The sequence below is a fragment of the Lingula anatina genome, chromosome 1, assembly GCF_051362555.1.
Source record: "Lingula anatina isolate TDL-2025a chromosome 1, LinAna3.0, whole genome shotgun sequence".
Lineage (NCBI taxonomy): Eukaryota > Metazoa > Brachiopoda > Lingulata > Lingulida > Lingulidae > Lingula > Lingula anatina.
In genome coordinates this window covers 28,401,387-28,414,842 of record NC_141767.1, presented here as the reverse complement: position 1 = coordinate 28,414,842, position 13,456 = coordinate 28,401,387, and the positions used below count along the sequence as shown (strand labels likewise).

Below are 13,456 nucleotides of genomic sequence, written 5' to 3'. Positions count from 1 at the left end.
TATTTATAACGCTTAGTGATAATTCTTGTCAGGTGTTGCGTTTAGTTATGTTTTAAGAACCATCATGTTTATAAACGCACCTGTATAATAACCTTGTTTAACCCATATCCTGCCCCGTGCTAAAGTTGATCATAAACTGCCCCTGCTCTACAGCAAATCTCTGCAATTTCTATTGGCAATAAAACAAGTCTTATACTAAATGCACGATTTATCCCGATATATCTAATTCACAGGTATATTACTCTTTTTGCAACTTTCTGCTTAATATTTAAACTTTCCAAGAATACACACAATGAAAATACTGCTATTCAACTGCACACAACACTTTTTTTTTTTTTTGGGGGGGGGGGGGGGGCACAGGTGTAGGTTTAACTAATACGACGAAATAAGAGCTAACTTTAAATATATTGATTGTAATCAACATGAGCCTTGTAATCAATATCATGAAAACTACTATTTTGCTTTATTATTCCGAATACTCAAGCATCGTTTGTTATGTTCTCCCCTTTTTCCAAGATAATAAGAAATACATTAGTTCTTTTCTCCAGAAACTGACGTGATATCGCGGTGTAAGGGAAACCATGCGCGTTGCATTGATAAACCACAGTGGTTTGTTCGAAAATATTGATAACATTACGTGATTTGTCAGGTAGAAAGCCTAGAATGGCCTAGATGGTGGTCGTGCAGCGCCAGAGGACTACTTAAAATCACTGTTAATCGCATGCATTAGGAGGTTTAATTTGATATGGCGTTTAATACTATAACTCGCCAACAACTGCTCCGACTGAGATAGTACCATTTTGTCAGAAACCACACGCATGGGGTTATCCGTGATGCTAATCGGTATCTTTTTTTTTTTCTTTGCTTTTCCATCAAACTAACCTTTCAAAGAAATATATAAATAAACAGTTGCCTCAGGAAGTTGATGATAGCTATTAAAACAAGAAGGGGGAGGGATTATGATGCAGGTGTTAGTTGAATAATGCTTCTTAACAACTGTCATACTTAACTCAGATACACTTCTACTGTTTTATCTTAACGTAAAATCGGATGTATACAGAAAGACTGTGCTGTTACAACTGAATCGCCAGTGAGACTGATTGCAAAGGCTGCAAATAGCAATAGGTAGTAAATCGTGTTCAGCTGCAAGAGCCGCGGCCCTCAGCCACCGTGAACATCTGAACTGCGCCCCCGCGCTCTCACCGAGCTCCTCAGAGCGGCCGAGTTACCTGGAAGTCAATGAGGATCTAGTAGCAGCCAATAATAAAGCCATAGATCATGTTTTTCACGCAAGCTGCCTGTTCTCCTTTTCAATCTGAGATATAATAAAACATCGTAGAAGAACAGGCGTTTTTGGCCTCGTTGGAGGCAGTCTGATGTAGGCTAGAAGTAATTGCACCATAAACCTTCCAGTACGTTGATATCCATTATTTAGATAGGGCAGACACACGTAAGCTAGCGTTGTTCAGCCTGAATAAAGATGTCTGAGGTGATTATCATTGTAGCCTTACCCAAAAAGACGTAATCGAAAACGTCATATCGATATGATGTAAGACCGTCGGACGCAAGCACGTAAATTTAATAAATCAAAACTGGTTCTTGGCAAGTACTTGGCATTAATACCAAAACTGTAGACGTCTGGAAATTGAAACAAGGTTTGGTGTGGTGTGTACATGCATACGAAAGTGCATTTACACAAGTACATTTGCTTGTCCATGGTCAGGCAGAGTGCGTGCTAGAGCACGGATAAAGAATATACACCGATACTCATGTACAAGTATAGGGTATCAAATAAATCGTTATCAAAACATACAGGTTTAACACATCCCACAGAGTAATGCCTTAACATAAGACTTCAAAATTTCACCAAGCTGTATAATACGGGAAGACCACATGGGGACGGGCGTGGTGCCGAACGGAGTTGAATTTAAGAATTATTTCCTTTTCGCACTTCCCAAGAATCGACTAAAAGTATTTTCCCATCGAAACATAGGCCTGTTCCCTCAGTGCAAGCTTCGTGCCACAAGGTTGCTAAATGTCAACCATACTTTGATCTCCATACACCTGCTGTCTCCAGTCAGACTTCGGCATTTCTTATCATCCAGAGACAATTCGGGAAAATGTTGTTCCACCTTAAGATGCCAGAAAGATCATTTGGATCATCCTATCTCTTATAATGCCTCCTTTGCTTTAATTTGAGGTAATTGAGGATGATGCAAACCAACAGAAAAACTCAACCAATTTGAAAAAATCAAAATTGCTCGGATTCTTTCGGAAAGTAGCAACGTGAAGTAGTTTGGTGAATGTTGCAGGAGATGGTAAGAGAACGCCCTCGCCATGCCCTTTAAAATTGGTGTCTCTTACATGAGTAGACATTTTTTCTACACAAGCCTTATTCTGGATATGCACCAACGCGTCAATATTACAGCATGTTATGGCTAGTTTCAGCCAAGGTTCTGCGTATGAAAATTTGGTCATTTGCTACAACAATAAACAAAACCTGAAAAATGTTATCCTGTTATTTGAAATTTTGGTTTCTTCAGATTTGTTGCCAATGACTATTTGTGCAAAACATTCAGTACCATTCCATGGAAACAACGCGCAAAAGACACTATTTACATGCCTACAGGATAATAATAAGCCTTACAATTTGTTAGCATTAATTAAAAATGAGATGTATGGGCTTGCCTTAGTTCGCTGCATCAAATAAACCTACGAAGAATGAATAGCTATGAGACGAATGTGAAGAATGTTCAGACTAAAATATTTCTCTAACGGAAAATATACAGTTGTTTCAATTCTCCACAATCAGATCAAAATACCCCTCTCTGTCACTCTCTCTCTCTCTTCCTCTCTCTCACTCACTCAAAAAATCATTTTTTGCAAAAGAGACAAACAGGGCAGATGCTCCGGTGACGTCACTAGCAGCATGGCACACATTTTTTCGAATGCATGCTGACCCCTCTCCTAGCCCATCTCGAGAGGGTTATATACCTTGCAAAAAATATCATCTCTTCATATACATAAAATCTGATGGAATTTGGTAAGTCTCATCCTAGATTTTGATAACGTTGACTGTTTCATCTTGCAATATATAAACAATTTACACAGACAGTCATTCTATATTGTTAGCTCTTGGAAACGCTATCATTGATTTTGCACTATAGATAATTCACAAACTGCTCTTTGTTTCACTGGAATCATCTAATTGTGTTGTTTGCAATTCATTCTATTAGACAGAGAGTGCGTTTAAGTCGGTAATGATTTATTTATTTAGCTAAAGTGCAAAGGGCTTAAGCTCTGCCTTCTGAAGCACTTACACTCGATGTTGCATCAATCTTGTCTTTCAACTGTCGACTTTGGCTGGTTCTTGATTTATATGTGGAGTTTATTTGGTGTCTTTTCCTCTCGTTTGACGCATACGGCCCTTATTAAAGATAGTTTGCTGTTGCCAAAATTAGACAGACGGTCGGTTATTACCCTCTTGTCAGGACATTATAGTCTGAAAATGCACGGCGCCTGCGAAATTTTAATTTGACATATACAGAGGTTGCACTGCCTGAATTCATGAGATGATGGGTAATCTATAATAGCAGATTCGCTCTGTTAAGCCCCTTAACTTCGTTTAGAACTAGACGTTTTGTTAAGACCTTAACATTACCATCACTGCCATTGTCATTTCGGCATTATTCATTCGTTCAAACAGTGCAATCAAATTGTAAGCACCGGATCTAGTTCCAATTCTTTGCATCCGAAAAAAATGATTTCATTAATTGGTGGAATTGGGCCTACAGTTATACAACGGCATTGAGATATGGCCACTTGAAACTCGCACAAAATATTATTTTATCTAGTGCAGCAAAACTGCCACCACCAAGTGTGATTTTTTTTCAATCGTCGCATCGAAATAAAGCATTCCCTATTTTATACATTCACCAGTAAATGTCAATTGAAGGTCGCTATATTGAGTGTTTTTCTTTTTAAATAGACTCTGTATTTAGATTTCGATTGATTCAGTTCTTCAGATTTTCTAAAATAAATTCTGTATTCAGATTTCGATTGATTGATCGCCTTAACGATACATACTCGATATAAAGCGAGTGTATACAGTAACGCACACTGTGTAAATCACTACTATTACTTTCTTATACGACTAAAATGATGTCGACATGCCAAGTCATAAACCAAATTAATCTCTCGTTCAGCCAAAAAAATGCTTTAAAACTGCATCTTCTTCAAATTTCTGACCTATTCATCTGGCCCTCCAGTTCATAAAGGTCCGCTAAATGACGTAGTACTGCGCGCATTGCATAATCATTACCCTTACTTCCATGTATGGATGTATACCTGCGCACGCAATTGCATACTTATGCAAACGAGACTGTTCAGATATATTTACAGCACAGAGAAAAAAGCAGAAAAAATCGTTCATATATAATTTTTTGTTTGTTTTTGTTTTTGGAGATATGAAACGATGCCTATCGGTATTTCTCCAAGTTATACTTTTTGAAACTATTGGCGTTTGGTTTGGTTATGTTTCAAAAATATCTTTAAGTGCACCTTTAAATATATTCTGTAGCACCATGCCACAGTTGATTCATTTATAATGGTGAAAATATATATGTTCTCTCAGAGTAATAATGTAAGAAGACAGACAGACATTACTACACACACTACCTCGTTGGGGATAACACGGGAAAATTGACTGTTACGCAATTAATATGCTTCATTCTCATTTGATTTATCTACAAGCACTTGACACCATTTGGAGCCAACTGAGCAGGATGACGCTATATAGAAAGTTTTCTACCACTAAAACCGCATGAAGTATATTTGGAAAGGTTGCTCTACTTAGTCTGTAGACATATGAAGCTTTATGGACAAGGTAAGTTTAAATAACCGGAAAGCCATATAATGGGTTTTCTTAAAATTTGTAAAACTGGTTGAAAAAATGTCCACATAATTCTCATATCACAATTAAACAAAACTTACTGACAACATTAAAATGAATAAGCTGACAAAAACCGCTGCCAAAAGTCTTTGATTGTGTCAATATTAAGTCACTGAGTCAAATGAAACCGACCATAGTTAGGAAGGAAGGTAAGTCATGTTTCACTTTCTATTGCATTGCTGAAGTCCAGTTCTCTTAACCGTTTTTACATGTAAGTGTGCTTGTGTAAGAGAGCGTGCGTGCGTGCGTGCGTGCGCATCGCTGTGTATGTGAGCGTGCGCGTGCTCGCGAATGTATGTTTGTTCCTATTCTTAATATCTGACAGCATACTATGTATATAATTGATACACCTTTTGAATTTTGTGATGTCATCTTTCATATAATTATTTTCATTGATAAACCTTACAACCCAAAACTATTCCCTAGACGTATTTTACCATCGTATTTCGAGATGATATTTCGGAAAATTGTTGTTTAATTTCAAATTTGTTAGACTGTTTAAATCCTGTTTTAACAAAATTTTCGTGCATCTCAAAGAAACATATCCTTTCAAAGAAAGATATCCTAAAATCTGCAACCTGATAATTATTGGACGGTGATATCACGGTATTCTTTACTCGATCGTTGGGAAGTACTTCACCAAACAAGTGCTTTTACTTGATGTACAGGTATCTTGAAATGAAGTCCATAAATCCTTTTTAAGGATCCATTAACACGGTATCACCATGCGCGAACAACGCCATTTGAACCGTCGGTAGCCTGGAAACACTGTGTTCCATGTTGACAAATTAGAAGCAGAAACAGTGCAGGAACGGTTTCAATATTTATATCTTAGGGTAAGCTGCCCTTACTAAAAGCTTCCTATGCCATATGCAGCTTAAACAGCTATGGAGATCAGTAGTGAACACAAACTTTGAGAACGGGACGGAAAGGGAAAAGAATTGCCAAACGTGTTTCTCAAATGGGAACAGGTCTGGTTCGTTCTTCAATTTACAGTAAGAAAATGCATTAAAATATAGGGAATCGATTATTAAGAAACCCGCAGAATAATCGTAAAAACAAGTTGAAAACCTAACGAGTGTTCTACTTGTTCATGTTCCATAGTAGGACAATACGTATCTGTCGCCGACAATCGTAAAACTTTACGAAACCAAATTATGTTCGTAAAATGCTGATCATCCATAGTAGGGAAGCCTATTTATACGTATGTAGTATCCCATTAATTGATTTCGTGAACGGCCTTGTATTAGAAATGAGAAATCTGACACGCATCAATGCTATTGTATTTAGATATTACAAGTATTCATTCCCCACTGATGGGCAATATTTGCACTGGTAATACATACGTCAATCGATGACAGTGAGCTACTCACAGCTCAAAGTATTTGTTTAATTTTGATTTCTGAGTTTGATTTGATAGAGTGGAATATATTTTCTAAGTGTAGCGTTACATTAAAATCAATTGTAACACCGCAACAGATTGAACTTATGTTTGTGAAAACATGGCAAATAATCCGAACATCGACGGTGCTTGTTTGAAAACTACACTTAATGGATTTCGGTTATGTAACTTTGACGTTTTAGTTTTGTGTGAGCTATGTCTACGTATCACCGAACTTAATTGGGGTTAACGGCAGTATCACATGCTGCAAAGCGAAAAATTCTTTCAAGTTGTTCCAAAACATTTCTAAACCCTTCCATCTGGAAAGGATTACAGGTAAGCTGTTTTATGAAACAAGGTAGCGTTTCGCATGTATGCTGAGCTTACAAGAAAGTCGACCAATTGTCTCGTTTGTTGCCTTCTCGTGGATGTGTTCTCCGTATCTTTAGCTCTGTAGAAACCACACCAGCCTCAGACACACGTATTTCGTGCATTTCTAAGACATAATTAAGCCAACCGATATTTCATCATGATGGATTCCCTCTTACATTCTTTATGTTGTATAATATCGCAGTCTGTGGCTTCCAAAAGAATAAAACGAAAAATTCCCAGGAAATGTGCGTACGAACGCAGTTCTCCACCATTTCTTAATTTCCAAGAAGTTTAACCATCAGGTGTATTTTATTTTGGTTGAAGTATAACACATACACCATAGGGGAATGTACATACGTAATTTTGCTTGCACAATCTGGAACCAATGCATAAGCACGAGGTTTATATATTTGGAGAATATATGATTAAGAAAACTGGTTTAGGCCAATATGAATTTATAGTTCCTCTTGCAGCGGAATCGTAAGTCATCCTCCCCCGCTTCACCGTTATTACAGACACAGTTTTTTTTTTTTAGAAAGTGATGCACCGGGTAAATACTGGCGTGGATCGATATGTTAAGCGTTACTAATCCTAACGAGATCTGCCAAAATTAAATTAGCAACCTTAAGAACTCAACGTATTGGCGAGGTGATTTTCATACGTCTTGTTCTGCGCAGTGTGATTTATCTGGTGCTGTAATTTCCAGATAAGCGATGGATATCTGTCGGTGTCTGTAGACACTGTTGTATTTTTGGATTATGTTTGCTTAGCGCATACACATCACTTGGCAAGTCCTGTCTCTAAGGTTAACTAGGGCCAAAGAACGGGGCAGAAGGGCATTCTTTGTGTTTAAATAGGATTGTTTATTAACTAAATATACGGCACGCGTTCTATTGTATTTGTTGTCTTAAAACAATTGGAGCAAATTGCTTGCATGGTGCAGGTTCTTTCCCATTTTGGTTTAAAGTAGTGTCCAATAAATTTGTTCCAACTTAAACTGATGGCTTAATTTCGAAGTCTACTTGAAGTCCAAACATATAAGAAAACATCTCAAGTAAGAAACATGTTACCAATTACTTTTGAATTTTTGTGTTGGTAACAATTAGTGGAATTTTGATTATGAAAGAAAAGTTCTTACCTATAGTTGTAATGACTGTCACGGCGTAGAGAAGTGCGTTGGGGAATGTCCACAGCAGTCCGGGGTTTTCTGTTCCATCCCATCCAAAATCTTTTATTTGGACATAAATTTTTTCGCTAAACTCCTGCAATTTTTTATCAGTGTAGGCTATCCAACTCTTTCTATAGAGATAATACGCGGGTTCATCGTGGTGCGAGTACGTTGTCAGCACATTTTCTATGATATCCCTAACTTTCTCACGATCATCATGGACAATTTTGATGTCATAACTATCCTCAGAGAGGCTCTCATTCAACACTTTATGCGCCAACTCTTGCCATTCCGTTGGGTTTAAGACATTCAGTCTTAATGTCAAGTTCCAGAGAGCACTTATCTTCCTGGTCCTGCTGGCATCCGATTCGTGGATCTTGACTTCAGGGGGTTCCGCAATTCGAGCACTGTCCACTATTGTGTCAGCTATGTGTGTCCAGTTGGGTTGATAAGCATGGTTAAGCACAACTGTCTCATTGTACATATCGTTGACATAAGTCCGTTTGAGATCTGACACCCCTTTTTTAACATCAAGTTCATTATCTGATTCTAACATTCGGAATACATAACCACCAAATATACAATAAGCCACCACTAAACAGCTTAGACCGATGTGAGAAAAAAGAAAGGCAACAAACTGTTTCATGCATGATATGCATCGTCTCTTTAGTGTTTTCCGCCGCGGTTGGTCATCTTCGTCGTCACTGTAATCATCGTAATCACCATAGTCATCATCGTCGTCGTCATCATCATCTTTAAAGTCATCAAAAACTTGAAGTTTTCCTTCCTCCACACTTTTATCCATCCTTCTATCTAAAACCGCTGAGTGGAACCCAGCTGCAAGCACTCATTGTCAGCGTTTCACTTCTATCTATCTCGAATGTCTGATATGTCATTAATCTGATAGCTTAGGGACCCTATCTCTGGTCGCTCATTTTACCGCAGCTCCTCCGCAGTACGTGGAATCACAGCATATGTACTATCGTATAGCTTGTATTGCACGGTTGTCACTCCATCGCACTGACGAAATGCAATCCCCTTGGCCTTTTCCTTGGCTGCCATTGCTATTTTTAAACTCCTCTTGCGCGAAGTTCATCGTGCTCTCAGCCGAATGCTCAAAACTGTCCGAAGTATAGTATTCCGTGCCGCGGTGGGATTTCATATGCACGAAAAAATGGAAAACGACCCTTAAGCTATTTCCAAACGCAGAGGTCGTAGGACTGAAATCCTTACACCTTTGTCCTTTCCGCTTTCTGCCTAGGCTTTAACTCTGAAAAGTGAATAATGCCAAATCAACACCTCAGCTTGCCATAACGTCAGATTCTACCCATTTTCTATAAAATCAAGCCAAGCGCTTTCAGCCAATAAGCGCCTGAGAAATATGCGATTAAAAATACAAATACGAAAGTAAGCATGGAGACATACTAACGTGACGACGGGAACTTTGTCAGTTGCAAAATATCGTCGGAGCAATACAGACTGAACAGAATGCACCAATCCAAACAGCGCGCGCGCAGTAGCAACAGTCTCAAGCACATAAACTTGTATCGAAAAAAGACGCACTGCTTTTAATTGAGCTCGCTTGTCAAAGCAAGACGGACCAGCTAATTAAAGACCGCGAGAGGACAGCAGCTTCTCAGAGCAATCTTAGACGTAGCGTGGTGCTATCTTCTTGCTCACCTGTACGAGCGAGCCACGCACCACCGAGTAACCAATGGCTGGTGGAGGTGGTGTCAGGTGTGATAATCAAGATAAACAACTAAACACGCACACTATCCCAGGTGGCAACCCTGCTGAATTCCTTTCGCTACCATCCGGGCAATTTGCTCGGCGCAACGCTCCTCTCGCCGTAGATTGCAGACTGAGTGACTGGTTAGCGGACTCAACTAGATAAGCTTCGAATGCCAATAAGCAATCAGGTAGAGACTGGTGATGCATATATTCAAACTCGAGCGTTAGTGAGCCTTACATCGTTTATAATAACTTCACTAAATATTGAGATGATTGCCGAATTGATCTTAGCAAATTTTACGTTCGTAACTGCCACTTTGGCTAGTTTTCTGTTTTAATTTTTTCGCTTTTAGTTTCTACGTGCCTTTTCTTTCGTTTCTCTCGTTTATGTTTTCGTATTTCAAAAAATCAAAACTACTTGTGGGTGCTATACTTGATACGACTGCCGCTATGAAGCGTGATGATATTTCATGTTTTTGATAAAGAAACGGTCAGGCTGTTTTGGATAAAGTCAGCTATCGAAAACCTGTCATAAATACGGAGATATACATCAAAGAGACCGATCAATGTCCATTACGCGGGGAACACGCTTATAATGTCTCACTTGGCATATCGAACGGGGATTCTACATTCACTCCCGAAAAATGCACTCGACACGGTGTCCGAATTATTAATTCCGTAAATCCCTGGATTTGATTGATGGCGTTGCATTAGTAACATAAGACCTTTCATTGAAAATAGCAATCGCTTCGCGTCGTAAAATAGGTGTAAAAACTCAGATCTAGATTTTACTCGACAAATTAAAAACTGTCGTTCGCTTCCAAGCGCACTACGGGCTATCTCTATCGATTGGACAACCTTGGTTTTAATTTCATCGACGTTGGGAAAAGAGACTCATGTTTGTGGTTTATAGGACAATATATTGTCTTAATTATTCATATATGTGCACTAATTCCCATTCCGACGTTCTTATTATTTTGATTATTGCCACATTGCACGAAGAGACTTATTTACACTTGTTTTCAATATCAATTTGCAAACAGGACGAAAAAAGGCGCAGTCGTAATCCGCTTACGATGTTTGGTACCTAGGAAACGTATCCATTATTCTATTTTATTTGTTTTTAAATAAGTTAATTTCCCAAAGATTTAGGTCAAGGTTTTTGTTGTGGGATGGTTCTTGATTGTGGGATTGGTCTTTGCATATTACTACATGAAGTATATGTACTGTAAACAAGTTAATTTGACAACTACGATGTAGAACCCTATATAAACAAATTCAATTAAATGAATGACGTCATATTCAAATTACATGCAAAACTTCGGCTGGGTCGCAACATTGTTTAGAAATCCGACTGATCATTCTTTCTTGCCCTTGTTATGGTAGATTTATTGAGAATATATCACCCTCCTCGTAAGGTATGGCATGCCAGGTTACTGTGAATAATTATCCTCTTTCACATATTTCCACGTACTACAGGTGCCTGCACATAATGTATTTTGCTTATTATGCCTCTCCCCCCCTTTTTTCGATGATTGTGCATTCCTTCCTTGTCCGAAGCAAAGTGTACAACACACATAGTATAGAATGTATGTGCATGAACTCGAATGTTGCATGAGGTCAGTGATAGAATTCAATTCTGAAGCCTATCTAGCAGATTAGTCAGAACATGTATGTGTTATTTAGTTACAATATTTTTAAATAATAAAGATTGTTTTTAGGAGCGTTGGTTGTGAATTGTTTTCTAATGTATTCTATATATTCCATTCATTCAAGTCATTTTTAAAAGTCACAAGTGATATAATCTATGTGTTTCAATTACATTTGTGTTGTATCTTATTATTTTTATTTTGGATAATTCTGAAAACATGTATTTTGAGAAGTCCAATACGATACGTTCAACAACAAAGCACGAACACATTTGAACACAATCTTCTCCACAAACCTTGATACAATCAAGTATTTTTGTGACTGTCCTGAGCAGCAGCCTTATCTTTACATTTCCAATTACATCTTGCCTTAAAGAAACACGCACTGATTAGAGTTGATCATTAACTCTGAGACACAATTTGAAATCAGATTGAGAACGTTAACTCTTGCGCTGTCATGATAGGTTGCCCTTCGAGCAACTGCTGTCTGAAACATTTTCTCAATTAGAAATGTACTCTCTTATTAGGTCGGCGTCAAAGATCCCAACAACTCACAACACTCATGTTACGCACCAGCAGCCTTCAAGACAAGAACTCGAAAAACTAATTGAAAGCCGATAAATTATGCAGAATTGATATCAATGAGATATATCATCCAGACTTTTTATAATTCTGTATAGAATTTGGAACAGACGTTCCCAGGGGTACGGCGACCGGAGGCGTCTAATTATAAAAAACGATTTCATGTTTGCAAAAGACAAACCTCAATTAGAGCAAAAAAATGACGAGCAATGGTTCCATTTCATTTTTGTAATTGCCATCGAACGGCGGGACATAGCACCGAGTTTCTTCACACTAATTAGTCGACATGCATATAACCAATTGTCGGTTGTTGTGTATGCCCACCAAACGACAAAAAACAACCAACGGCAACGTTGTCTGTGCATTTACCATCTTGTAAAGAGAAGACATTAATTAAGGGATATGGTCTCAACTAATCAGCACAGGCAGCCATCAGCATTGAGGACACGCAAATTAATGATCACTGCAACATTATGGGACCATCACGATGGTCCCAGTAACGTTTCCATCAATCCGAGGTCCAGTAGAACCTCACAAGATTCACTTGTAGGACTAAATACTTTCAATGATTTATGTCTAAATATAAATCAAGCGAACCGAGGTGTGGGAATATCTCGCTAGTTGATTTCAGTATAATTGACCTCTTTGAAACCATTCAAATGTTTCAGAATTCCAGATTACTTTTTGTTACGCTCCAGCTACATGCACTTAAACAAGAACTGTTTGGCTACGTAACGATATCCACATATCTTATTTGTATTAGATTATCAGGGACCACAGATAACGGCTTGCATACGGGGGGAGGGTCTTTACAGTTCAATCTCACCTTGTTGGTAAGGTTTTACTGTCATTTCTTGATGTCAGTGTGGTTACTACCACACGGTTACCAGTGGCGTGATAATGATTTAACATGAAACATGGTGAGAAAGTCAACAGAAGAGCAAATTACTACAACGCGAAATCAGCCAAAAGAGCATCTGTATTTAAGACCAGACCGTTTCGGTTTTTGCTGGCATAAGCACATGCCGAGTTTAATGGACATCCACCGAGAACGCATTTGAACAGTTTCTAAAATACCTGTGTTGATATTGGCTTTACTTTACTGCTGAGAAGATAAGTTGAGTGTGCAAAACTTGATAGCACTAAATGAAGTGATAGCTAGTTGTAAGAGATAACAAAAACTCTCAACGACTTTTTCATGCCGATCATAATGTCTTGCACATGTAAAAACTTTTTTGCAGAACCACCTCTTTTAATTCTATCGGATTGTTCATACTGAAGATATTTTGGAAATGGTTCAAGAATTCAAACAGCTTATATCTGTGTCAGTTACGTATGTAATATTAGCCGCATGCATGTGTACTTCTATCTGGATGATATTTTATATCACAGTAATGAGGTGTTTGAGCAGCTGCAGTTAATAGCGGGTGTAAAAGAATCGGTAAAGAAAAATGCATCGGATCACAATTGCGTTCAGGTGTAAATTTTAACCGTAGTACATTCACAAGTAAAGGTTGTATTATGATGACACTTAACAGTGTAACTTCATAACGTAAGAGAAGTTGCTCGGTAAGAGTAGTTGCAAGCGAGAATCTGGAATTATTAGTTACGCTTGAGTAAAA

General features: G+C 38.2%; 1 protein-coding gene across 2 annotated transcripts in view; it reads right to left on the bottom strand.

Annotated features, from left to right (window-relative positions):
* Positions 1–9,928, bottom strand: part of LOC106175939 (uncharacterized) — a 28,017-nt gene extending 18,089 nt beyond the window's left edge. The window contains exons 1-2 of one of the 2 annotated variants that reach the window (XM_013558131.2): positions 9,553–9,928; positions 7,843–9,142 (exon numbers count right to left, since the gene is read on the bottom strand). In XM_013558131.2, the coding sequence (XP_013413585.2) occupies positions 7,843–8,677 (835 nt within the window). In that variant the 5' untranslated portion in view covers positions 8,678–9,142; positions 9,553–9,928. Of the gene's footprint in view, positions 1–7,842 lie in introns of both variants that reach the window. The other variant, XM_087000916.1, reaches the window with a different exon arrangement.
* Between the last annotated feature and the right edge of the window lie 3,528 nt (positions 9,929–13,456).